We start from the raw sequence: 25,978 nt of genomic DNA on the forward strand, positions 1-25,978 counted from the left end.
AACACGTGCTGGGCTCTCACATCTGTCCCCTGCCACCACTGCCTCTGGCTTCAGGCCCCCGGCCATGCCGACCCCACTCACCTGTAGCTGTGAGCAGAAGCGAGCAGTCCTGGCCGTTCAGATACTCCATGGCGGTGACTCTTGTGTACCGAGGGTTTCCGTTGTGGAAATAATCCAGCTTCTCCCCTTTCTCCCAGTCCCAAAAACTTAAGGGAATAAGAGGAATAAAGCTCACAACCATGTGAGTGTTCTTAATGTCACTGAACTGCACACTTAAAAATGGTTAAGATGGTAAGTTTCATGTTCTGTATACTTTAGCACAATAAAAGAGAGAAATAAGAAAACGAGGTAAGAACTACATCGACTTTATAAGCTAGAAAAAGAACCACCCCGTCCTCCCCCATTAAGCGAGTACTTTCTCCATGATGTGGGGCGTACTAGCTAAACATTAACTCGTCTTAATGCTTTCCCGTCACACACTTGCTTCTGCAGAGGCAGCAAGAGCAAGCCTGTCACATGTGTCTCTGTCACAATGTGGTCTCAATGAGCCCACGCATGCTCTGCCTTTCACGCTACATGGGAACGGCGTAGTCTTAATATCAGAAGCTCCTGTCATGCCCCATGTGTCACCGCCCTGTCCTCAGCCCATGGCCAGGGCTCTGGACTGCCTTCAGCAACAGGCAAGAGTGCAGTACCAGGGGAGGGGTGCGGCCACATGAGGCGAGGGCGGAGGGACGTTCCTGGAGCCCCTTCCACCTGCAACAGCCCAAAGGGCCTCCGGGGTGAGTACTGTGCCCGAAGGTGAAGAAGGTGTCCTGTCTACACTGTGGGGAGGAAGAGTGACTGTTAACCGGCTGAGATGCAAATCCTGACAAGCGCCACGCGTACCAGATGCTGTCTTTGTCAGCTACGGCCACACATGGTGTAAAGGGGTGAAATTTGACCACGGAGGGGACGCCAGGGTTCCTGTTCAGAAATATCTGGTCATCCAGTCTCGTGATACCTGCCAAAGGAACACACAACGATGGGTCTTAATTTACAATAAATATTGATGATGACATGTTCTACCAAGGCGGACACCTATACCTCGTGTTCGAGAGCCTGGAGAGGAAATGGAAAGAAAGCAGAGATCAGAGGGGGGGCCCTGGCTCCCTGGCCGCAAGGCCCTGCCTTTGCGTGGACTCCCCACAGCTCCCGGCGCCAGCTGGGTGCTCTGCAAGTTTTCAGTCAATGAGTGTGAACTCGTACATTGTGACAGCACATCAGCACTATTCAGATTAGTGCAATCTGGTTATGATTTTACGAGGAAAGCGCTGAATATTTCAGAAGAAAGCTCCGTAAGGCTGTGACTTGTAACTCAGACCCCAAGTTGAAACATGGGTACAGCCATCACTGTCTGCAATCCAGTCGCAGTTCGGGCGGGTCCTTCGGTCTAGAAAGGTGATAATGACACAGTCACAGATAATGACACTGAAGGGCAGATAATCACAGACTGCACAGAGGAGGTCGGGGGAGTGCAGGGTTATTCACCAGGCCCCCAAGTACCAGCACCAGGAAATAAACCCCTCAGGGCTCCGAAATAATCTGGTTTAGGAGAAGAGAGGCTGAGGACGCAAAGACGTCATGATGGGTTCAGACACTGCTGGTGACTAATACAGGGCTGATTCACAGCAGCCAGGTGTATGAGTCCCTTCCTTGCACGGCCGCGGAGGGTGAGAGTGAGCACCCTCCCCAATGCTCTTGGCCAGGCCCCCGGGGAACCCAGGAGAGCGTTCAGAGATTGCAAACTCCTCCTCGGCCACAAACGCGTGAGGCAGAGAAAAGCTTCCACTCATCACTGTGCCGGGGGCCGAGCAGGGTGGGGTGCTCATCACTGATAATTTCAGTCCTCCAGCTCCGCCCCTTGTTAAAAATAGCAAACCCTGAAAACCCCTTGATGATAAGGATGAGGTTAAACCAACAGGCCAACAGGCCCCAGAGGCTTCAACTGTGGTGGCAGCACTGTGTTCCCCTAGAGGCCTTCACTTGTGGTTACAGGTGTCTTTGGAGGAAACCAAGATAGCAGGCATCACTTCCACCAGTAAGACAAAGGGAACACCCAGATTCTTAAGTCAGAGAATGTGTTCTGCATATATGCAAACATGGGTGCATGCTGGTGGCTGAGGTCCTGACTCATGGGCTGGGTGGCTGCAGGGGGTCAGGGACTAAGAAAACTGACATTCACTTCCCCAGCTCCTGTCTCCTGGCCCATGCTTACTCGTCTGGTAACTGCTCAGCCTACAGGCATGACTTGCCCCCTTCTCATTGTTACATCTTTCCCAGCACACAGCTGACTCTCAAAAAATAAAACTTCACACTGCATCCAGCTTCTGAGCATGGCAGGTAGCTTGCAGAGGGTGTGGTTCATTAACGCTCCGTTTCTCTCATTGCTAAATCCGTTTACACTGATTTTGCACTGTGCAATCTCATTTGCTAACGTTCCCAGCAGTTCAGCAGCTCTTCTAAGGGTGCTTTTGACAAGCAGATCTCGCTCTTTTTTTTCCATAAGGACCAGAAAAGAGAACCCCTGACTCTGGTTTACAAAGACATTCTTTTGTTTTTGTCTACAAAATCCAGTTGTTTCTTGAATGCCCTGGGCTAATTTCGCTTCCTGCTCAATGCTGACCGGAAAGGAAAGCCCAGAGTCTGGCCTTCAGCGTCCGGTCCAGTTTCCCTTCAGACGTCTCCCCATGGAGGGCGGACTTGGCTGCCAGGCCTCTCATGGGTACAGGGAAACCAACTTGTCCTGCTGTCCCCGTCTCTCCCCTGCAGAGAGCTTCAGAGCGCCGCCCGCCCTGGCTGCACTTGTTTGAGTGGGAACGGCTGGGGCAGCAGACGCTGAATCCCAAACGCTGGAGGGCTTTAAATCTAGCTCCCGACAGCTCCCTCGTGGAGGCACAAAGAGTTATAAACAACCAAGATGACTTTTCAGCCGAAGTGACTATGTGCATTAATGAAACATGACCCCAGGGCACTTTACAGGGAGGGCTCTGAACGCAAGTGAGGCTGTGTGTGGAAGTGCTTCAGAAATGTCACTGGCTTCTGGAAGTAAATAGTCATCTGTGGCGCTCAGGGGGGCAAAGGAGTGTGCCGGGCCTTGGCAGGCTTACTCAGGATGAGACCCCCCCGATGCCCCTGCTGTTTTCAGTGGGCCCTTCTGCTTCGGTGGGAAGGACAGTCTCATGGGTCCTCACCCCCAACTTTAAAAAGTAACCTGTAATCATCTTTGGAATTTTACAGGACAGAGAGGCAAGGTCAAAACAGCAAACCAACAGAATAGTTAAGAGCCTGATTATCCACTCCGTGTGGGCACCCGGGCAGTGTCAGGTCCACTGCCCACAGCTGGCTCTGTGATTAAGGCAGCACTGGCCGCTCAGTCACAGACATGAGACCATCCCACTTTGCACACTCAAAATGTGGGATTGGGTCAACTCCCAGGGGCGGGAGCCGGGTCTTCATGGTGGACCCACCCTCCTAGAGAGGGAGAGGAGAGACCGTTTGGTGTTGCTGAGGCGAGGCTGCCTGGTGCTCTCGTCCCTGTCCTGACCACACGACAGAGGCCCACGCCGCCCTCTCCCCTCCCTGCCTCAGCACCTGGGGGACACACCTTGTGCCCTAGACTGCTCATCGCCACTTTGCCCAGGGTGAGGCTGAGGGGCACGCAAAACGGGGAACTTTTGGCATCTATTGGCAAATTTGGTAAAAGGTTTGGTGAAAGTGTCACTGAAATACAGCTGTGGGTGACAGAGAAAGCGATTATTTCGAGGCCAGCTGGGGGCCAGCTGAACACAACCAGGGCCTTGTATTTTGTCTTCTGTCCCCAGGGGAAGGGCACAGGGCCCACTCTATCGCAGACTTCCAGGGCCTGCAGAGGGCTTGCTCCTTCCTCTCTGGAAATGTCAGAATGCTGAAGCTATGCTTGTGTGAGAGGCCACCAGGCAGGCAGCCAGCCAGACGGGAGCTTCCCCTGGGCAATAATCCCAGAGGGCTTCCGAATCTCCCCTGAGAGCAAAGACGCAGAGGCCTGGGCGACTCCTGCCCCTAGACCAGGCCTTCCCTGAGGCGGGTGGGCTCCCACAGGTCAGGCGGGCGCTCCCCAGGCCCTGGTCTCCACACCCCCCACACCGGCTCCCCCTCCTCTGATGACCTTGAGGAAAGACTGTATCCACACCAGCCTCCATCTCCTCATCTGCACAGGGAGGGACACTGTTCAGTCCCTGGGTGTGGGCGGCGGTGGGGAGTGGCCTGGTCACAGAGGGCTTGCAGAGGTCCCCCTCGATCATGATGAGTCGCGGGGACAGCTGTGGATGCCGCTTACCCTTCTGGATGACCTGCTGCGCCTGCTTTCTGACGCGGGTGTTGCGTAGAAATCGCCATTCCCGCTCCTTGCGGATTTGACTCTCCAGGTCATGCTCTTCTGGGATCTTCAACAATAAAAAACACCAAATTAAGTTCAGCAACTAAAAAATAATTATTCTCCAGATAAAAAGGCTCCTCTTCCCCAAATGTTGAAGAATCTGGGTGCTCTGGTCTGGCCAGAGTGCCTAATGCCCCACTGACAAGTACAGAGCAGAGCACTGGTGACCGAGTTCCCACAGCACACCCCCCCCACCCCGAACCCCGGCCCGGCCAGGCTTTCCAGGGAGCACCTGGCTGCTCTCCCTCTGCTGGCCCCTGGGGGTTGGCAGCTGTGAGAACCAAGACCCAGCGGAGGGTTGGCTGGCCCTACTTGAGGCTGATGCAGAGCAGACTTAGGAAACAGCTCAGACCTCCCAGGGCCATGTGCTGTCCTGCTCTTCAGAGCTCGACCGTGGAAGCTGAAGGCTGCCACTGAGTTCCGGCGAGGAGCAAGAGGGTGGCTGCTTTCAAAGCAGACGAGGTGCTTTTGAGAGGCGAGGTTCAGGGATAAGGACCCAGGCATGTTTTCTGCAGGAGAGGACACACGGCCAGTGCTGTGCCGGACACCGGGCTGAGCCGACCCTTCACAGATTTAAAACGTAAAACTAGAAAAAGATGGGGCGTGTTCAGAGACTCCTGCACTTTTTCTTTCTCTGATGCCAAAGAGCACTGGGGCATCTAGTTAGAGGACAAACGAGCTCATGAGAAGTGACAGAGGTGAACAAGCAGAGCAGGGCTGCCCTGTGGCTGTGCGAGCGGCAGGCTGGGCCCGAGAGGGTGCTGGGTCCTTCTTGGGAGCTGCTGCCTGGCACTCCACGGGGCTGGAGAGTTAGGAAAGAGCTGAACTGCAAATCTGGTTAGCTTCAAACCATCTCCTGGGAACTCTGCTGCCCTTCCTGATCAGCCACAGCCTCAGAGAGACCGAGCCTATCTCCCCTAGAAATATGTGGATGCTACAATGTCAGGTGACGTCCCCTTTCTCTATTCCTTCAGCAAGGTCTTTTTTGCTTCCTGGCTTGTGTGTGTGCATGCGGGTTGGGCTCCATACGGGTGTGCAAAGCCAATGTCTAGGAGAGGTCTACAGTTAGCAAATAATAAACTAGGATTTAAGTCTACTTTATTCAGATGTATAAAATTCAGACGTATAATCACTTGTTTGTGTAATAAAGATGTATTTCCTTAATCATACTTGTCATCAAGTAAATTTGGCTGACTCTGATTCCTTACTTGAAACTCAGAGCTGTAAAGTCTGAAAATACAAAAGAAGTGAACTAAACTAGAAAAAACCCTACTTCTTCTTGGTTGAGAGTTGAGACAGTGCAGCTTGCCGTAAGCTGCCATCTCTCAGCCAGAGACCACCGCTCAGGGAGAGAGGGACCCTACACAGTCTTTTAAGCGTTGTTTTCTCCGCTAGAGAAGCACGGGGATGAAGAACATGCACGTGGTCACCGGCACGTGGCCGAGAGGAGGGAATTTCCACACGGAGAGGAGTTTAGGTCACCTTTTAGGTGGTTATTACGTGAAAATGGTCACAGAACATTTCTGTGTCTCTTCCTTGAACGCTTTATGTTATCTTTGACTACAAAACAAAAACAAACAACCGCAAACGTCACTCCTGGTGCCTACTCGTGGGGGACCTGGAGGTCCCTGTTTTCCAGCTTTTTATCACTATGCAACTTTTTTTTTTATAAATCACAAAACCCACACCCGCTAAAACAACAAGGACATCCAAACAACAGCCAACAAGAAGAAATGGTGTCCAGTCCTTCCACAGAACAGTCAGTGGTTTAGAAATAACCTCACAGTGGTAGATGGGTCAGACTGTGGTTTTTAACAGTTGGTTTCATTTTATGACAATCCAGAGCTGATTAGAAGAGAAACCATACACGGCCAGGAACGCAGAGCAGTAAGAAAAGGAAACCCCGGGTAAGAGACGCAGAGCACGTGCAGGACTGATGCTGCGCTTCAGTGCGACTCTGAGTTCTGGGGGAGAAAGTGACAGGAAGAGGTCTGAAAAGCTCCGATGGGGAGGGACAGCACTGGCACTGAGTTCTTGGACCACACTTGCCGTGGCCCGGGGCCTGAGCACCCACGCCTGCCAGTGAAGAGTCGGAAGGTGGGGGCAGACTTGCGAGGCTCCAAAGGAAACAGGCAATGACTGCGAGGACGGGGGAAGAGTGTGTGTGGCGGGGCGGGGCATACAGGCAGCCCTGATGGTGGAAGCAGCTTGGGCATCTCAGACGGACCACAGGACCTGTACCTCACAGCCAGGGGCTGTCACTTCTCCTGTGCCAAGTCCTAAGAAGCAGAGCATGGCACTCCCAGGGGAGCAGCACCTTGGGCACCCACTGAACCTTCCTTACAGGCCCACTGTGCTCACAAGAGGACTTTCAGAACTGAACTGGAGCATGGCTCTGGACCGGGACTATCCGCTAAGAACCACTGGGATGAACGCAAGCAGTAATAGAGGGCAGCAGGTCCAGCGTGAGAGGCGGAGCTGATGGTGGGCGGACGGAGAGAGACAAGGAGTAGGAAGAGAGAGAAGAGAGGATGCTGTGAAGCACCAGCAGGCATCGGACCACTGGGATGTGACAACTGCCACTCAGGATGGAGGGACCAAAAGGAGCCACTCGATAGGTCATTTCCCATTCAGCTGTCGTCTTCGTCATCCGTTCCGCTGTCTCCTCCTCTCCACCTATTTCTCTGAAGCTGAATAACAGCTTCTGAGTAAACAAAAGCCCAGACCCAGCTTCTGCTGTGCTTTCCTCTACACAGAGCTAGAGGGATGTGGGCGTGGGGGGGGAGTGTTACATGACGAGGATCATGACTTGCTGCCGCTTCCACACCTCCTGGCTCCTACTCAGACAGAAACCAATTACGATTCTGAAGCCTCCCACAGAGAGGTGGCGGCCTAAAGCTGATGAGGCGCATCTCCCTCAGCTCCTTGCCTGTCACTGGGGCAACTTGCGGCGCAGGAACAAAGGAAGATGAGAGGGTCCCCAGGAGCCTGACAGAGAGCAGCAATCTGGGGTTCTTCCACACACAGCAAATCCTCACACGATGAATTGGTGAATCACAGGGCTTAGTTTTACTTTCAACACCTCTGAATTTAAAGAGTTTCAAGGTGCCCAGGATAAAATTCAAAACAGGTACATGGGTATCAAGATTGGAAAAGACCTGAAGGGAAAAGGGGAGAGGAACCCGCAGAAAGGGCTCACCAATCGATGCTAAATTCCCAGAGCCAAGCCTCGTCAGCTTCTACCCAGAAACAAAGCATGTTCTGATGACACAAAGGGAGAATAAACGTGCCTCTGGGCTTGCTCTTCACCTGAACACTTTTTCTTATTTTTCCCTCTGTTCAACAACACCCCACAAACACTGAAGGCCTCTCTCCACAAACAGAGAGAGGAGCATATGCTGGGAGACAAGTGCCAGCGACACGGGGCTGACCCCATGCAGCCAGGCCTCCTCTGTGCGGGACACCTAAGGGCTGCCCTTCAAGTGACAACAGTGTAGGCCACTGATGGGTAAAAAGCCCCAAAGTGAAGATCAGAGTTCACTATATATAGTGATACCCAAATATGGGTATTTTCATCATCTGACTACACTTCTTGTTAAGTATCAGGTTGACATAGAAATAACTCACATGCAGTAAATGTCACCCTTTTGGGGCACAGTTCTGAGTTCTGACAAGTGCTTATGGTCTTGTAATACCACAACTGAGACAGAGAACAGCTTCCCCCAAAATTGTTATGTGCCCCTCTATAGTCAGCCCTCCCCCCGCCCCGGGCCCAGCACCCAATCGTCTGTTTTCTGTCCCATAATTTTGTTCTGCTTTTTCCAGGATATTATATAAACGGATTGCACAGTATGTGGCCTTTTGAGTCCAGCTTCTTTCACTGAGCGTGGCGCACTTGAGATTAATCGGTGTTGTGTGTATTTCAGTTTACTTACACAAATTTTGTTTCATGACTAGTATTTCATTATATGGTTCTATCTTAGTTTATTCACCAGAAGAAGGATATTTGGGTTGTTTCTTGTTTTTGGTGATCATGAATAAAGCCACTGTAAAGATTTATACACAGGTTTTTTTAATGAACCTAAGGCTTCATTTCTCCTGGGAGAATATCTAGGAAGAGGTTTGCTGGGTTGTACAGTAGTAAGTGTGTTTAATTTTCTAAGAAACAGCCAAATGTTTTCAGCGTCTGTAATATTTTGTCTTTGCACTAGCAAAGTATGGGAGTTTCAGCTGCTCTCCACCCTCTGTCAGCACTTGGAATTGATGAACTTAAACACTAGCCATTCTAGTTTTACCACCATACCAACGTGTGGTGGTATCTCATTGTGGAAATTCTCACTTTCCTAACGGCTGACTGCCTTAACGTTACACATCTTTCCATGTGTGTGTTTGCCATCTGTACATCTTTTTGGGGAAGTGTCTGTGCAAATCTTCTGCCCATTGTTTTTAATTGGGTTGTGTGTTTCCTTATTATGGACTTTTGAGAGCTCTTTACGTATGCTGGATACAAGATTTTTATCAGGTATGTGTTTTACAATTTTTTTTTTCAGTCTGTGGCTTGCGTTTTCATGTTCTTAACAGTGTCATTTAAACAGCAGTTATCAATTTTGATGGAGTCCAATTTAACATTTTTTCTTGTATGGCTTGTGCTTTTCGTGTCTCATTAAAGAAACCACTGCCGAGCCCAAGGTCGGAAGGATTTTCCTGTAGAAGCTTCATGGCTCAGGTCACACACTTAGGGTTGTGATTCACTTTGAGTTGGTTATTGTACAAGGTGTGAGGGATGGGCTGAGGGTTTTTTTGGGGGGCAAATGGATGTCCAATTGCTGCAGCACCTCTTGTTGAGAAGACCATCTTTTCTCCACTGAACCGTCTCTGCACTTTTGTTGAGAATCAATTGTACGAACAAATGGGGATCCATTTGTGGACTCTATCCTGTTCATTGATCTATGCGTCTCTCCTCTTGCCAATTCCACACATCTTGATTACTTTAACTTTATATTGAGTCTTGAAATCAGACAGTGCAAGGCCTCCAGCTTTGTTCTATTTCAAAAGTGTTTTGGTTATTTTAGTTTCTTTGCTTTTTCCTATAAACTTTAGAATGGGCTTGTCAATTAAAAAAAAAAACCTATTGGGATTTTGATTGAGATTGCGTTGGTCCACACACATCAGCTGAGGGAGAGCTGGCACTGTGGCATTGCTGAGTTCTCACCCCAGGAAGACGGCCTTCACTGATTTAGGTCTCTGATTCCTTCCCTTGGCATGTGCATTTTTCAGCATTTGGATCTTGCACTTTTTTTTTTTTTTAAGATTTATAGCTAAGTATTTCATGTTTTTTTTGGTGCTACTGTAAATGATACTGATGTTTAATTTCAATTTCCAATTTTTCATATAAAATACAATTGATTTTTGTAATACTGACCCTGTATCCTGCAATCTCACTAAAGTCACTTATTCTAGTAGCATTTTGCTGTTATTTGGGATTTCCTACAAACACAATAATGTTGCCTGTGAATGGAGGGTTTTATTTCGTCCTTTCCATTGGCATGCTTTTATCTCCTTCTCTTGCCACACTGCACTGTCTAGGGCCTCCGTAGGAGGGTGAACAGCAGTGGTGAAATCAGATGTCCTTGCTTCATTCCTGACTCTGGAGAAAAACGTTCAGTCTTCTACCAACGAGAAGGACGTCAACTCTAGGGTTTTGTAGGTGCCCCGTGAAAGGGTTAGGAAGTCTCCTTCTCTTCCTAGTTGCTGAGAGTTTCTATCACGAACGCCTGTTGAATTCTGTCAAATCCTTTTTCTGCAGCTATTGAGATGATCCTGGGGCTTTTCTTTGGTCTGTTGATACACTCAATTACATGATTAATTAAAAAATGTTGAATCAACTTTGCATTCTTGGGATAGAATCCACTAGGTCACCAGTGTATAATCCATTTTATATATTGCTGCGTTTGAGTTGTTGATGTTATGTTGAGGATTTCGGGTCCATGCTCATGGAGGATGGTGGTCTGTAGTTTCTTTATTCTTGTAATGTCTTTGGTTGGTTTTGGTATCAGAATAATGCTGCCTTCACACAATGACTTGGGAAGTATTCACTCCTCTTTTATTTTCCATAACATTGTGCATAACCGGTATCATTTCTTCCTTAAAGGTTTGGTAGAATTTGCCAGTGAAATGTTTGGGGTCTGGAGCTGTCTTTTCTTTGTTGGAAGGTTTCTAACTACAGACTCATTTCCTCTCACGGACACAGGACTACCCAGGTTCTCTATTTCATAGCGAGTGAGTTTTGGTAGTTTGTCTTTCAAGGAATTTATCTATTTCATCAAAGTAGCTGAGCTTATGGGTACAGGAGTGATGTCAGGGTGTATTTCTGGACTCTCATTCTAGTCCATTCACCTACAAGTCTCTCCTTATGCGAGCACTACTCTGTCTCGATTAGCGTAACTATGCAGTAAGGTTTGAAATAGGAAAGTGTGAGTCACTGTGTTTTGTCTTTTACAACATTTATTTTCTTTTTACTTTTTTTTTCTGAGGAAGATTAGCCCTGAGCTAACTACTGCCAATCCTCCTCTTTTTGTTGAGGAAGACTGGCCCTGAGCTATGATCCATGTCCATCTTCCTCTACTTTATACGTGGGACGCCTACCACAGCATGGCTTTTGCCAAGTGGTACCATGTCTGTACCCAGGATCTGAACCGGCGAACCCCGGGCCGCCGAGAAGCAGAACGTGGGCACTTAACTGGTGTGCCACTGGGCTGGTCCCTACAACATTTTTTTTCTTTTGTGCTATTCTGGGTCCCTCGCATTTCCATCTGAATTTTAGTCTCAGCTTGTCAATTTCTGCAAAAAACTCAGCTGGGATTTTCACAGGGATTGTGCTGAATCGTAGCTCTCTTTGGGGAGTACTGCCATGTTAATATTAAATCTGATCACGAACACGTGATTCCTTCCCATTTATCTAGGTCTTCTTTAATATCTTTCAACACTGTTTTGTTTAAAGAATGTTTGTTTTAAAGAAAGAACATAGCTGATTCACTCAACGATCCCTCAGTCCCTGATTGTTTACAATTCAGCAATGATTTATAAGATAAAGGAGGGCCGCTGCCACGGCCGGCACGTCAGGCAGAGTGGGAGGAAGCGGCTCCCAGGTGCCCAGCAGGTGCGCACGCAGTCCGCCTGGCGTGGCTCAGCAGGAGCAGGTTAGAGAACGCTGGGAAATCTCCCCTTCCACCTAACCACGTACTCCAGGCAGCTTTCGTCCAAACCCAAATGCTTGTGCCATCGGGGATCCCTGGGGGCAGTCCACCTGTCTGTCTGATTTCCTCCTGACCTTTCCAGGAAAGGACTGGAAGCATCCACTTTAGAGATTGGAGATAGTATGGCACTGGCTGGATGTAGTGTATCAGCATCCAGACCAAGCAAAAATCTCAGGCTGTCTGTCTGGATGTTTAGGTGCAAGAATGTCACATACAGCATCATTTATCATCGGAAAAAGCAGAAAAAGTCATTTTTTGTGGAAAAATATATGATGATATGAGAAAATGTTCAATGTTCGTAATAATATAAATGAAAAAAGCAGGATACAAAGCTATATAGGTAGAATAATCTCAAAGGTGGGGAGAAAACTGTGTGTGTGTGAGTGAGTGTGTATGCTATGGGTGATTTCAATTTTATTTTGTATTATTTTATTTTATGAGTCTTTAAAAAATAGCTTAGTGCACTTTAAAGAATAGTTTCATAGATGTGCAGATTTCATAAAGTGCAGAGCACATTCACACACTCTTCTAAGTGTGAGTCAGGGCACAAGAAGACCCATGCTCTTTGTTCAATGTAAATCGTCGCTTAGCTTTAAGGGTCGTGTACAAAGAAACTGATATGCACTCTGCATGTGATATCTTAAGATGATTATCTTATCTATCTGATGATTAAGGTGATATCTTAAGATGAAAGCTCTTTTTGTAATTAAACATCATATTTTAATCTGTTCTAAATCACAAAACTAATAGTCGTTCTTTCTAAAAAATTCAAACAACCCAGAAGTATGCAGCGTAAAAAGGACAGTCCCTGTCCCTAATTTCAATCCCACCTTCTAGAAGTTAACTGTAGTATTTGAATAGCTTGACGCGTAACCTCCTGGCCTTCTTCCGAGGCTTATTCAGATCTATAGAACCACAGCATTTGTGAAAGCATTTTGGACCGTTTGATGATTTGCCCTCTGTATCAAGGATATCAACCAAATCCTCACAGAGACAGAACTTGCCAGCTTTAACGGCTGTGCAGAATTCTACTGCACGGAAGCAGCATTTTTAATTCAGTCTCCTCCTCATTAATATTCTTTTTTTCTGTTGTCAACTTTTTGCTACTGCAAATAACGTAATGAGCATGTTTGGCCATATATTACTACACATGCAAGTACAGTGGCGGTTTTAGGACCTACTTCTCAGAGTAGGGTTGTTGGCTTCCAGGGCATACCCATTTGTAATTTTGATAGCTACTGCTGAATTGTGCTACACCAGGCTTGTATTGTACCTCCCACCAAGAGCATCTCCTCACACCCTGGTAAGCCAATCTCTGGATAAAATCAATCTCTGAAATCTGCCAAACTGAGAGTGGAAAAAAAAATCGTATTACTTTTGTAATCAGAATAAATTTCAATATATCTTTTTTTTTAAAGCACATGACAGACCATTTTTAATATTCTTTCTAAAGTAGATGTGAGGTCTGCAACCAACACAGGGAAGAGAGAAGGTTGTTTCATCAATCAAAGGAGGACCACATCCAGAAGATAGTTCTTTTCAGTCATGCAGACTTGTAAGAAATCCGACTGAACTGATAAAAAAGCTAGCAAACACTGCCATCATAATCCCGTTTTTAGGTACTCAATTTTACTAACCATTAGTTGCACGTGACTGTAAAACTGGGTATAATTTTGTTACCTGGTAAATATCTTAATTTTTTATACTTACCTTTGAAGCAGTTCAGGGTTTGGGGTTCTTCTGTCCTTTTTGAGGTATAATCCTACCCTTGGGCCATTTTTACTTTACACGTGAAGTAGGCTAATTAAAAAAGTTCCTAATGCACTTTATTGCACAAACAAGTCATTAGATGACTAATTAAATTAATAAAAAAAAACCCTTGTGAATATCACCTGGAAAAGGTAGGAGAAAATTTTAAAATAACAATGAGATAAAACATGTCCTCCTTCTCTTCTCAAGTTTAGAAAAGGTCTCTAATTAACGTAAAAGGAAAATCACTTCAAGTCCTTCAACCACCCAACATATTAGTTGCTGTCAGGAACTGCAGACAAAGAAGATCATAACAGAGCTCATTGTCAGTTGTAACCTAGAGCTCGCCATTTAAAGCTGCCACCGAAGGACAGTTTGTTTTCACAAACGTGGCGGGGTCTGAGGAAACCATTGTTCACTCATTTGATATTTCCTAACTGTTCCCGTGGGCTAAGGGGTGGGAGGACACCCTCCCTGGGCCCTTCCTTCCCTAATCTCACTGCGGTGTCCACATCTTGGACCCACACCGATGTATCAGGCCAGACCACTGGCTGACAGCCTGTCTTCTGCACGTTGGCGACACACAGGACCCTCCCTGGCGGGAATTCCCAGACATACTCCGGGTATACAAACAGAAGAACACAAAGGCAGATGGATTTGCTGCTGGTGCTGAAAAGAGGGAGGTGCAGCATTAGCCACCGCAGATCTGCCTTTGCATCTGCACATGAGTAAAACTGAGATAGATGGAGAGGCCCCTGATGAAACCCCGACGCTCGCCTGACACGCCGTGTGCCTTGGGAACTTCCTCCTGCAAGCAGCTGACATGTCCCCAGAGAGGCTCGCTCACTTTAACAGCGGTCTAGGCACAGCGTGCTGAGGGCCGGAAGGCCAATCCTTGGGGGGAAATCGAGTTCATTTTTAAGTTTAAGAGCAATGCCACTTCTCCCTCTCACCATATGTGGATGACTGAGAACAGGCATTTTTCAAAGACTTCAAGAAAAGCTGCTCATTACCACAGCAAGAAATTACCATAATTTAGAGCCACTGCCATTTCAGCAAGAGGGAAGGCCAGGCCATCTAGAGTTCTAAATTGCTTGACTTCACTTGCCTTAAGCAGGAGACTGTATCAAGGTAAGCGCACTTCTGTTAATATTAAACTAAACCCCATTTAACTTTTAAGCAGCCTGTACCATAGTTCTACAGGACGGCTCACTACCCACAGCACCAGCGTCCACCTGTCTCCTGGTTCAAACTCCAGGGCTCGCTCCTCTTTCCTCCCTCAGTGTGCGGGTGGACAGCGCACCGACAGCCCCCTGAAGGTAAGCAGGAGCTTGTCTGGGACAGTAAGGTTTGCTGACCATAACTTAACCCACAGGCCTCAACGATCTCGGTGGTGGTGGTGGGGTGTTTCTTCAAGACTTTTTTTCCTGACTATAAAGGTACTTCATGCTTAATGCAGCAATTGAAGGAAAGATAGAAACATATAAGAAAAAAACAAATTCAGCGCCACCACCGTCATCGGAGATCCCACCACTAGAATTAGTTTCCATCCAGTCCCTTTCTGACTCCCAGACGTGCGTGTGCCCGGCACTGACATCTATGCCTGTTCTGCAGCCAGTTCGTGGCCTGCTTTTTTTCCTTTTAAAAAACCTTATCCTGAGCATTTTCTTAAGATATAAATTTCAAAGCTCAATTTTTTAATCACTCCAATACTATCATATCAAATATTTCATGATTTTTTAGCCACTCTCCCTCTGTGGACTTTTAAGTGGGTCCTAGTTTCTGCTGTTATCAGTAATACACAGATCACCCATGACACTGATTATTTCCTTGCTAATGTCTTAGCAAACAAATTACTGGGTCACAGGGAATGGCTGTTCAAGGCGTCTGATGCTGATGGCCAGACTGCTTTCTGGAAAAGTTGGGTCCAGTTAAAAAACGGAAGAGAGATCTCCTCTCCCTTTTCAGCAAAGGGGTTCAATAAATTAGAAGCTGACGACCTGCCTCAGGCACTGACAACCGTTATTTTGTGTTTTTATTGACTACGGGGAAGCAGAAGAAAGCTATGATGAAGAGCCCAACACTCTTCACGAACATTCCAGGATGCCTAGCTTGATAAACAACTAAGAATAAGCTGCAATTGGCAATTTTCAATGATCTATACAAAGGGAAGAGGAAGAAGGTTTTCTGAGAATGTGCTTCAGACTAGGAAAATCTAAAAATGACCCTGGGGTGTTCCTGCAGAAAGACGGGCAGGAGAGGCTCTGCTCGACAAAGTGGCACGGTCCCAACTTGTCACCCTGAACGTGTGCACGAATCTGCCGCGACAGGACACGCTTCACGTCCTGAATTAAACCTGAAAGGCAGTCTCCTGGAATAAGCCAGAATGCTTTAGAATTAGCCCCAGAGGATGGGTCTCTGAAACAGTCATCTGGCTTAGTCCAATCGTCCCCAGGGTGCGAGGCCGCCCACGCGAGGCCCAGGGACAGGAAGGAGCTAGGAGGCCTGGAGTGACCTTGCCAAGTAAGACAAAGCGATACATTGTACACTGGCAAGCTCAGAAAAGGCAGGCTTTTTTTTTTTTTTGAGAAGACAAGAAAGTGAATGAAGTCTGCTTCTTCTGCTGTTTTATTTGAACTGTTAACACCAGCTACCAGGACATCAATTTGGTGCCATCCTTCAACAGCCGCAAATGCAGCGGGACAGAAGCCCCGAGGGTCAGCCCAGGCTGCCAGCACAGCAGGTCCCTACAGAGCCCTGGTCTCCTGCCTCAGGCCACAGCTTCGCAAGTGGCCTGCATGGCCCCGCCTGGGTTGGTGGGAGCCACAGTGAGCAGCCAGCTGAGGCTCACAGTGCACAAACCCAGTGGGGTTCAGAGCATCAGCCTGGAGCAGGGGGGTACAGAGAGCCTGGGCCCGAGGCCGGGGTTCCAGGGGAAGTAAGCAGGGAGCCAGAGGGTGAGGCTCTGGAGGACCCTGAGTATTTGCTCGAGACAGGAGGAGCAGGCACTTGGCCAGGGCTTCTGGCTCTAAACCCCAGAGCTAATGACACACAGCTACCTTCATGACAGGCTGCGCAAAGTATCGGGCGCTCCAGTCACAGAATCCCGTCTGCATCGTGGCCGAGATGAAACTTTTGTGTCCAGCAGCATCATCCGGATCGTCGGTGGTCTTCCGGGCATTTGGAAAGGAGGAGGGGAGAAAAGAACAGAAACAACAGTGAGTCTCCTCATTCCCCACATTCTTTGTACATTTGAAATAGTTCTTAACTGGAGACAAGGGCACAGTGGCTGGCAGTGGTCTGGCTTCTAGGGAAACATTTCTGGGTTCCCCTTACTTCTGCATCCTGGTAACCAAGGGATGCTGAATGTCTGGACAGGGCTCCAGGGAACCCACAGTAGGAAGGGCCATCCAAGTCTGCGTCCAGGGAACTGCGTCCCCCTGGGGCCAGCTAAGGTGGCTTGGGCTGCAGAGTCCCTGTCACTCCCCTGAGCTGGCTGCACAGGTCCTTCGATGCCGGGTCAGTAATCCCCACAAGGCCTGTGCAGCCTAGTCCCGGGGCTGCTGCCCCAACAAGGCCAGCCACACAGGTACCCGGAGGAGGGCAGGGACTCCTGGTGACTCTGCACCTGCCCTGTGCGAGGTGGCTCCTGGACAGAGGGTGCAGCAGAACGTAGGCCAACTGGGATTTCTAAGTATTAAAACTCAAAATACTTGACCCTATTTTTTAGGGCGATGCATCAGTTTTATTCCTGTTGCAGGACCAATGGTGGCTGGGGCTGTTAGAGTAGGAGCTCACCTCACTGCACACAGCCGGGCACAAGAAGTCCCTGCAGTGCGTGTCGGTGGTGGGAGTAAAGGCATCTTTCAGAGAGGAGTCCCCATCATCCGGGAAGGCCTGCTGGTGGGAAGTCCCACAGGTGGGACGCAGCGACAGGCTCTCACCCCCGCTTGGTGGAGACTGTGGGCTGCCTGCTGCCACCGAGCTGCTCTGCCGGACCAGGACTCTGGGGATGCTGCCCCATCTCAGGGTCCGGCCAGGAGGCTGACCCTCGCACTGGGAGCTCGTGGCCATTTTTGCTCCAAGCTGTTGAGGCAGGGAGAGAGCGCGCCTTGAAAGCCAGGGAGGGTGAGGGGCCGGGTGGCATGGGTGGAAGCCTTTTCATCACCAACATGCGCTTCCTGCTACAAAGGCCCCCTGCAGCCTGCTGTGGACTTCCTGTTAGAATTGCTGCCTCCTGTGAGCTGAGACACTGGCTGCCCCGTGGCACCCACGGCAGCCCGACGCCCTTGGTGCATCCTGAACAAGCTCTCCAGACCGTGCGTCCTTGGCCCAGAGAGCAGCCAACAGTCTGGACGAGGCAGCGCACGCCCAGCTTCCGCGCTCACCCTACTGCGCATCCTCGCGGCTGGAAATGAAGGCACCAACGGCCCCTCTCCTGAAATTTCTTCTTCAACTTAGTTAAGGGCAGAGACCGCACCTACTGAGGTGGCGTAATTGAATGTTTACGGAAAAAGCAAAGAATCCATTCAGAACAAACACTGCTGTGGAGCAGCTGCCGTGCCAAGTGGAGGCAGAATGCTATTTACCCAAGAAGAGAAGGAGCAAATGAGCTCCATGTGCTTATTTGGTTACGTGGAAGCTGCCAAGAATGGCGAACTGAGAACAAGAGGCTGCAGGAGTAAGAGGAACGGCCCCCTGATGTTCGCAAAGACTCGACTGTCAAACGGGGGTCAAGCCCGGAGCCACCGCCTGGGGATGAGGGGAGGATGGCGCCCACATCCTGCACAAGGTGCGAGGCAATGCCAATGACCTAATTCCGACGTCTCGGCTCACGTCTGAGGAGCAGAGCTCTTGGCATCTAAATTCATCAGAATTAGTATTTAAAAATCACCCAACAGTCCAGTGTCTGTACCTGGTCCGGGCCTTTGTCAAACATCTTCCGTGTCCGGGGGAACTGGTGGGAGTGGGGTGTGTACTGCACGCCTGTGGGGCCGGTGGGGCCTGGCCGGCCTGGAGGCAGGTCTCGGCTGACTGGCTGCTTGGCCACGTCGTTGGTCAGGCTGGAGCTGCTTGTGCTGGACGTTGGCGGGGAGCCTCTGTGTCCGGGAAGAAGAAATACTGCCTTGTACCCAGAGCCCGTTACTTTGAAACCAAACACTAAGCCAGTGGTCCTGGCTCTGCCCGCCCCCTGGACACTGGCAAGGGCCAGGCCATCAGTGCAGAAGGTCCTCCAAACACCACCTGCTGATGCAGAATTAACAACCCCTTCTAGCTCCTGCCTGTGGGTTCCAAGAATGGTCTTCCACTGAAAACTAACGCAGCGAGATAAGCTAGGTCAGGACTAAGTGACCCAGCCGGGTACAAGGAGGGGCTCAGCGCAGCCTCGCCACTTCCTGAGGTGGATGCTGATATAAGAGGAACGTTCTGCCTCCACCCCGCTGTTACTGACGGGGAGGGTACAGACCCTCTCATAAAATTCTGGGGGCTATAGAAGTCAGGCTCAGTTCTACTTCTGCCGTTAGAGTGTGTGCAGACGAAGGCAGCAAAGAACTCTAGGAAGGAGCTCAGATTAGACAGATGAAGGGGTGTGTGTGAGACACACAGAGAAGATGCTCACCAGAGAGGGAGAGAGAAGCAGAGGGGGAGGAGAGGAGCGGGGGCAGGGAGAGGGAAAAGAAGACGAAAAGTGGGGAAGAGAGAGCGAGCAAGCACAGAGCTGGCAGAGAACGGGACAGGGAGTATCCGAGGGAACCTCACCACAGACCTCGGAGGACAGGCTGCACACAGGTGAGACCCAGGCCACTTACCCGGCCTGGTGGATGTGGATGCCCTTGTTGGTGGGGCTGGCGGGCGCCGACTGAGTGAGACAGGACGTGGTGAGGATGCGCTGAGGCCGGGCGTTCACTGTGGCCTGGAAGAGCAAAGACAAGCGATGTCGGACGGTCAGCTGGTGGGACCTCTGAGGCTACAGGACAGAAGCACAGGGTGGTGCTTGTTTCGTGGGGCTTCAAAATTGCAGCAAAGGCCTTCTGGCCGAGGAAATCTCACACACCAACGGAAGATCCCAGCTGAAATTTCCCCCAGACATCACCCTGCAGATAAAATGATATTCTTTTGCCTTTTAGCAATTATTCACCTGGTCCAGTGAGGCTCTGGGGATGGCCCTGCCTAAAAGGCCCTCACAAAACTATGCTAGGGTGAACCGTGAGTCAGGATCCGGGAAGCTGGGGAGAAAGTTGTCCACGGGGCTCCTCCCTCAGGACAACGAACAACACTTCCACCCTCAACCGCCACCTTCCTTCTCCCGAGAGCAGACCCTCCCTGGCAAATCCTTGGCCTTCCTCCTCCCTTGCCCAGCGGGCTAAGCTCCCGCACTGGCGGGAGAGCATCGCTCCAGCCTCTGCATTTGTTTTTCTACCTCGGGGCAGGCTCAGAGCAGTTTCCCCGGATGCAGCACTTTGTGGATGGAGACAAGAGTGGGTTCTGTAAACTTCCTTCCACAAACATTTGCAGGGTTTGACATTTCACCACAGAAAAAGGATGTGCACCAGTTGAAACTGGCATTCAGGAGGGAAGTGGTTTTGTTTTGCTTTTTTAAATAGGATTTACGTAGATTTGGAAATGTCTGCTGGATGTCTGCTGGAGTAGTAAGAGCTGAGAAGCAAACCGGGGTGCATGCTGCTCGTCTGCGGGCAAGCCCACACTGGCCAAGTGCTTCCGTGGACGTTTTGCTCTGAGCACACAGGGCAGCTGGGCAGGCCTGCCGGCTCTGGGTCCCTGAGGTGAGGGGGCTCAGAAAGGGCCTGACGCTGGGAGGGGAGCTCCTCTGAGTGAAGACACAGGACAGGTGGCTGGCTAGGGTGGCTACCAAGTGCTCCCTGAGGGCAGCTGGTGCCAGTCTTGGTTCAAAGCTCGGGGTGCTGCCCAGCGAGAAAGATGAGCCCCGCCCTTTGTGGGGTGGCATTCCAGTGGAACCCTGGACTGGCTCCTTAGAGGGACCCTCACGTTTTTTGATTGTTCACTCAGCAGAGAGGGATGCTGTACTGATGTTTGGTCAACAGACAGACAATTACAGGAAACAAGGCAACTACAAAACTCTTCATTCATACAATATCAATGCTTCCCAGATAACCCTTCCATTTAAATAAAAATAGCAAGAAAACTGAACCATAATCAGCCTTTAAAAAATACTTTTTATTTTTTGAGTTACAAAAGTCATATTGTTTGTGAACATGTTTTTGCTTTGGTATCTAAATTATTTGGCCCACCCTACACACACATACACACACACACACGCACACACCTCACAAAACCTGAGAGCCGAATGATCCCTTAATAACTCTCAAAAGAGAAAACAAAGTTAAGCTAAGAAACTATAAACTTAGTATGCGCCTCCTCAAAATTTCTAGAAAAACAGTGGGAGGTGATGAGGAAGACGGGAAACTTTTGGGGTTGAAATAAAGACTTCAGCAGAATCCACAAATCCTTCAAATGTCCATGAAGCACAGAGGTTCAGCCGGTGCCTGAGCAGAGCGGTGACTCAGCCTCAGGAGCCCCAGCGTCCCACGCCCTGAGACCCTCCGGGCTCACTTGTCCTTCTGTGTGCCCCCCGCCCCCTGCCCTTCCAGGAGCTGCAGTGTGAAAAGTGAGTGGCAGCCAGAGGGTGACTAACTCTGCTCGGCTCACTCTTCTGCGGGTGGGAAGTGACGCAGCCCCGGCTCGACGTGACCTGAAGGGTGAAGAGCCCCACCTCACTGCGACCCAGGCCGACAGCTGCTGGCACACAGCTCTAACGTCCCACCACTTCTGGAAGAGCTGAGGGGCCCGCCCCGGCATAGGAGATTTCCACGACTGCAGCTTGCACGTTGGTGACCACAGGGTTTCAGGCCTACAGGAAGCTTTCTCTAGCCTAACAATTCCTATTGATTCAATAAACTGTTACTCAGCGTTGATTAGGCGTCAGTGTGTGGCTGCACCAGTGAAGGTGAGCAGGAGGTGACTCAGGGAGGCAGCTCAGCAGACCTGCTGGTTGCGGCCTTGGCGAGGGTGGTTCCTCTCCGCACTGGTCCCAGTCGCCGTTTTAAACAGCGAGCATGCCACCAGGAAAGGTTGGCAAACACTAGTGTGCTCGCTGCATGTGGGCTGTGGGCTTCAGGCTGAGGTACAGGTCAACTTTGCAGAGGGCGGCAAACAGCATTCTGTCCAGGTCAGACGTATTCTCTTAGAAACGGCTCGCGGGGACTCAAGCACGCACAGACATCAGCCCCGCCACGGCCCCCCGCCCCCCGCGCAGTTCATGGGATGTCTCTGTAACAGGCGCCGGGGCTGTATTTAGACCCCCTTTTTCTAGCTCCCTGTGAGCTTTCTTTACTCTTTGGTCCTTCAACAGAATACGTCTCCTCACAAGGACACGGGAAAGTCTGATTCAATGCGGAGAAAAATTCCAGAAAGAAACGTGGGTGACTGGGCAGTGGATCTCCCAACTGGGTCTGGATCTAGTCAGAGTGTAGGACACTGACATAGGCTTCTGGCTGCTGGTTCTTTGGGGAAATGGGGTATTTTAGAAATGTCCCTGGTAACTGAATATCATGGATCTGGATTCATGTGGGAGAAGATGATGCCCCAAAGGATTATCCAGAGGTACCTTGGGCTGAGCGTGATGCAGAGCCCACTGGTTGCCTGATCACTGAGAACAGACACCTGTAAAAGCACACGATTCTATTTATCTAGTGAGCAATCTTTCTGTAAACTACATTCCCTGGATGAGCGACCTTTCCCTTTGGACTCTGGGTGCTAGGTAGCACCCAGTGAAAACAACAGCGGTGGCTACGATGAGCTGCCTGCTGGTTACTAAGGGCCTGGGAAAGTCTCACTCTGGGGGCACAGGGCGCCGTCAAACCTCGGCCCCAGGGAAGAGAACCTGGTACTGGGGAGGCCCCCCGACCCTTTCCAGGACCCGCACACCGCAGAGAGGCTCCATTTTCACAGAGAGCAGTGAGGACGGGGAAGAAGACGATGACACTGGTACTTTAGTTTTGCCGTCCTGCAGAGTCCCCACGCAGGCTGCACACAGTGACCAGGGCTTTGCGGGGTTACTGCATTTACTCCTCACCACGGCCCTCGGAGGCAGGGCCCACAGTGATCCCAGCTTTGCAGACGAGGAAACAGAAGCTGGGGGATGTGAAGTAACCAGCCTCAAGGCTAGTGGAGCTAGAACGGGACGCCCGGCCGAAGCTGTGCTGTCCCCATCAGGCTGGACTGTGCCACTGTGCAGGGAGCCATGGGCGTAGAGAGCCATTCTATCATGTCGTGGCCATGAATTCCTGCACGGGACGCTTGCCAGAGCCCACAGCAGAGTGTCCGTGAGAACAGATTCACAGTGGCCACCCCAGAGTCACCGAGCCCAAACCCCTGGGGGCCCAGCTCTCCTGAGGCTGCCTGTGCTGGCCTGGCAGGGCCTGCAGGCTGTGATGCTCAGGCAGGGGCAGTGTCTAATTCTGTAAACTAAGCTAGTCAAAGTGACGACACCTGTCACCTCTGGGTCTGCAGTGAGCGTAGGAGGTCCAAACTCTAAACACAGATGTCTCTAACTGTCAGCGTTCACTAGGATTGCTGTGATTCCTGTTCCCAGGGACGGGCTCTGTTCCCACGACCCCGGGTGTCCCTCCTCCTGGTAGAGGCTGCAGGGAGCCAGGAGACACGGAAGAGGCTGGCGGACAGCATTTCCATGCCTGGGCTACCTCCGAATCAAGGCGGCAGGGGACAGTAGCTGAGGGCCTCCTGGTGCTGGAGGGAGCAGCTCACGACCCCCTCTTCCCCAGGGATGAGGTGCTGAGCTGGAGAGCCAGATGTCTGCAAAGAGCAAACGGGAGTTTCTAGAAAGAAGAATGACAGCGACAAAGAACCCTCTGACTCCATGGAGTAAAGGCCATTTTGACTCGATTAAAAAGAAATCAGAGTATTCATATGCACACAGACTGAGTCTGCCGAGAGAGCAGCGCAGGGGCGCCTGGAAAGAGAATTTCAGCCGTTCCAGGCGCAGCACTCCTCTGGCTCAGAGGCTAATTGCAAACTTGCTGACTTAAATCCTTACAATTCAGTAGGGTTAAGGGAATGCAGATCAGGGGTGAACAGAACTGGCTCTCTGGATTCGAACTGAAGCTGTTAAATAGGAGGAGAAAATTCCTGCATGACAATATGATTTTAAAAGAAACATAGTGATAAGTAACTAATGTGAAAGTGTGAAGCTAGGTTTTAATTACAGCAAGTTATTATTATTTTTTGTGTGAGGAAGATTGGCTCCTGGGCTAACATCCGTTGCCAATCTTCCTCTTTTTGCCTGAGGAAGATTAGCCCTGAGTTAACATCTGTGCCAATCTTCCTCTATTTTGTATGTGAGACGCCACCACAGCATGGCTTGCTGAATGGTATGTAGGTCTGTGCCTGGGATCCAAACCTGCAAACCTCAGGCTGTTGAAGTGGAGTGTGCGAACTTAACCACTATGTCACCGGGCCAGCCCCTACACACTTCTTTTTATTTCTATGTAGTTAGAAATTTTCCATAATAAAAACTACAAGCAAAACGCAAACCCCAAGCCCATGGAAAGAGATATAAACACTTGAAATGAGGCCACAGCTCTTGAGCTGTGTGGGCTCTTTCATACATAGCTGGTAGAAACTTCTATATTTGAATACAGAATTCTATGGGGCATTCCATAGTGATAAGGCTGTTTTGACTAGGATGAACAAAAATTTGGTTTCAGAGTTAAATATCTAAAATAGGTTCATTTCTCTGTAAATTGAAATGTAATCCCCTCTTAGTTACTAGAGCAGAAAGTAAGACATTTCCTCAAATTAAATTGAAGAAAGGGTTTTCTTAATGTTTATGCTTCCAAATCCTTCAGTAGCAATGTTTGCTCTCAAAAATATATACACACATATGTATACACACACAGACACATGGACACATAGGCAAGGTCTCTTGGGAGCACAGACTCCAGAGGAGGCCCACTCTGATCTCCATCCCTCTGGCACGGGTGTGCTGGTGGGCATGGCAGCATGTGTACTGGGATGTGTGTGTCACTCCAGATCAGCCAGCAGGCAGAAAGCCACACGCCACTTTTACGGGGTTTCTAGGGCTCGGTTAGAGAGAGTTTTACTAAAGGCACAAACGGCTGTTCAGGTTGCTGTAAGCTGCTCGTGCAGCTCTGCAGGATACGAGACATCACATGTAAGATGTTTATTTCTCTTAAAAGTGGGGGGAGGGGCATTTCCGGCTCACAGCTACACACTTTACACATAATCCAAAAGGACATGGAGACATGGTTTCTGTGCTTCACATGCTAGAGAGATTCCTAACAGGAATGTGTTTAACAGTGTTTAACAGCCTGAGGTCAGGTCTGCTGTGATGAACCTATAGTTGTGAAAGTTCAACGTGAGCCACACTGAGATTATATTTTTAAATAATTCAGGTTGATTTTTAGTAGAGGTAAATAAATAAAGCTACTGGAAAATAAACTTACATAGGATGAATACTGGCTTATCGTGACCAAAATAACCAAGAAGCTAAATAAACTGCGGGAAGTGATCCGACCATCTCAACAGCACTGGCCGAGGCCAGGAGGCCATCTCGGGTGTGGCTTCAGACCCTCCGCATCTCTGCCGCCTTCCTTTCCATCTCTATCTCCGGCTCCAGCTACTGAACTTCCTCCCTCCCTTGGTCACAGACCATAATAAGTTGTAACAAACGTATGTTTTTAAAAAGTTTTATTTTTGAATTGATCTTATCCTTAGTTGAGAAAGCAGATGACATCGCTCAGGCGCCCTTGTAGCTAGTCCACAGTGGGACAGTGACGGCAGGGGCTGTGGGGTTCACGCAGGGCAGGGGAGGTCAGTGCAGAATTAAACAACCCAGATAGTTCCGAGTTGGCCAATGATAACGTCTAACATTTTAGCATTAGGCTGGCAGTTCTAACGGGCAGGAAGTGCACTAAAATACCCATGGACCTACGAGTCTCTGCTTCAGAGAGAGCCGCACAGGTGACCACAGCTCTTGAGGTTGAAACCCACAATGCGCGTCTGCGTTATTCTTACTGCTTCTTTAAAGAGGAAGAGGAGATGGACCACCAGGCAGCTTACAGGTGGGCACATGACGGGGCCGCTGCTGCCTGTGACCCCACCAGGACCTGAAGCAGCAGCAACGGCAGACGACGAGAGATTCCATCAGCCAGAAAAAGACTCAACTAGACCAGTGAAAAATACCTTAAGTGAAGGAAGCGAACACCACACATACATGACACCAAAAGGAGACGAGAAGCTGCAGGAGTTTACAGCTGAGTGGGAGGCCAGCACCAGTGAGGCAACAGCACACGAGAGGGCCTGATGACCAACGTGGAAAAAACAGACTAGGAATGAAACATGCAGACTCCTGGGCCCTAGCAAATCTTCTTACAAGTCATGTGACCTGAGGCAAGTGGTCACCTAGGGACAACCTCTCAGTGGTGATCAGCCTACG

The 25,978-nt window shown here is 49.7% G+C and overlaps 1 protein-coding gene and 1 long non-coding RNA gene across 24 annotated transcripts in view; one reads left to right on the forward strand and one right to left on the reverse strand.

Annotated features, from left to right (window-relative positions):
- Positions 1 to 25,978, reverse strand: part of RPTOR (regulatory associated protein of MTOR complex 1) — a 404,605-nt gene that overhangs the window by 26,089 nt on the left and 352,538 nt on the right. For all 23 annotated transcript variants that reach the window (XR_011523252.1, XR_011523251.1, XM_008514448.2 and 20 more), the window contains 6 exons: positions 19,272 to 19,375; positions 18,377 to 18,560; positions 16,521 to 16,631; positions 4,358 to 4,463; positions 889 to 1,003; positions 82 to 206 (listed from right to left, as the gene is read on the reverse strand). Coding sequence is in view for 21 of the 23 variants with exons in the window: in XM_008514448.2 (XP_008512670.1) it covers positions 82 to 206; positions 889 to 1,003; positions 4,358 to 4,463; positions 16,521 to 16,631; positions 18,377 to 18,560; positions 19,272 to 19,375 (745 nt within the window). In the remaining 2 variants the exon portion in view is untranslated. The remainder of the gene's footprint in view (positions 1 to 81; positions 207 to 888; positions 1,004 to 4,357; positions 4,464 to 16,520; positions 16,632 to 18,376; positions 18,561 to 19,271; positions 19,376 to 25,978) is intronic.
- On the forward strand, positions 14,653 to 21,414 carry LOC139073993 (uncharacterized). Its single transcript, XR_011523254.1, has 3 exons — positions 14,653 to 14,780; positions 16,532 to 16,679; positions 21,093 to 21,414. It is a non-coding gene; the product is annotated as an uncharacterized lncRNA (long non-coding RNA).

The sequence above is a fragment of the Equus przewalskii genome, chromosome 10 (genome assembly GCF_037783145.1).
Source record: "Equus przewalskii isolate Varuska chromosome 10, EquPr2, whole genome shotgun sequence".
In the NCBI taxonomy this organism is placed as follows: Eukaryota; Metazoa; Chordata; class Mammalia; order Perissodactyla; family Equidae; genus Equus; species Equus przewalskii.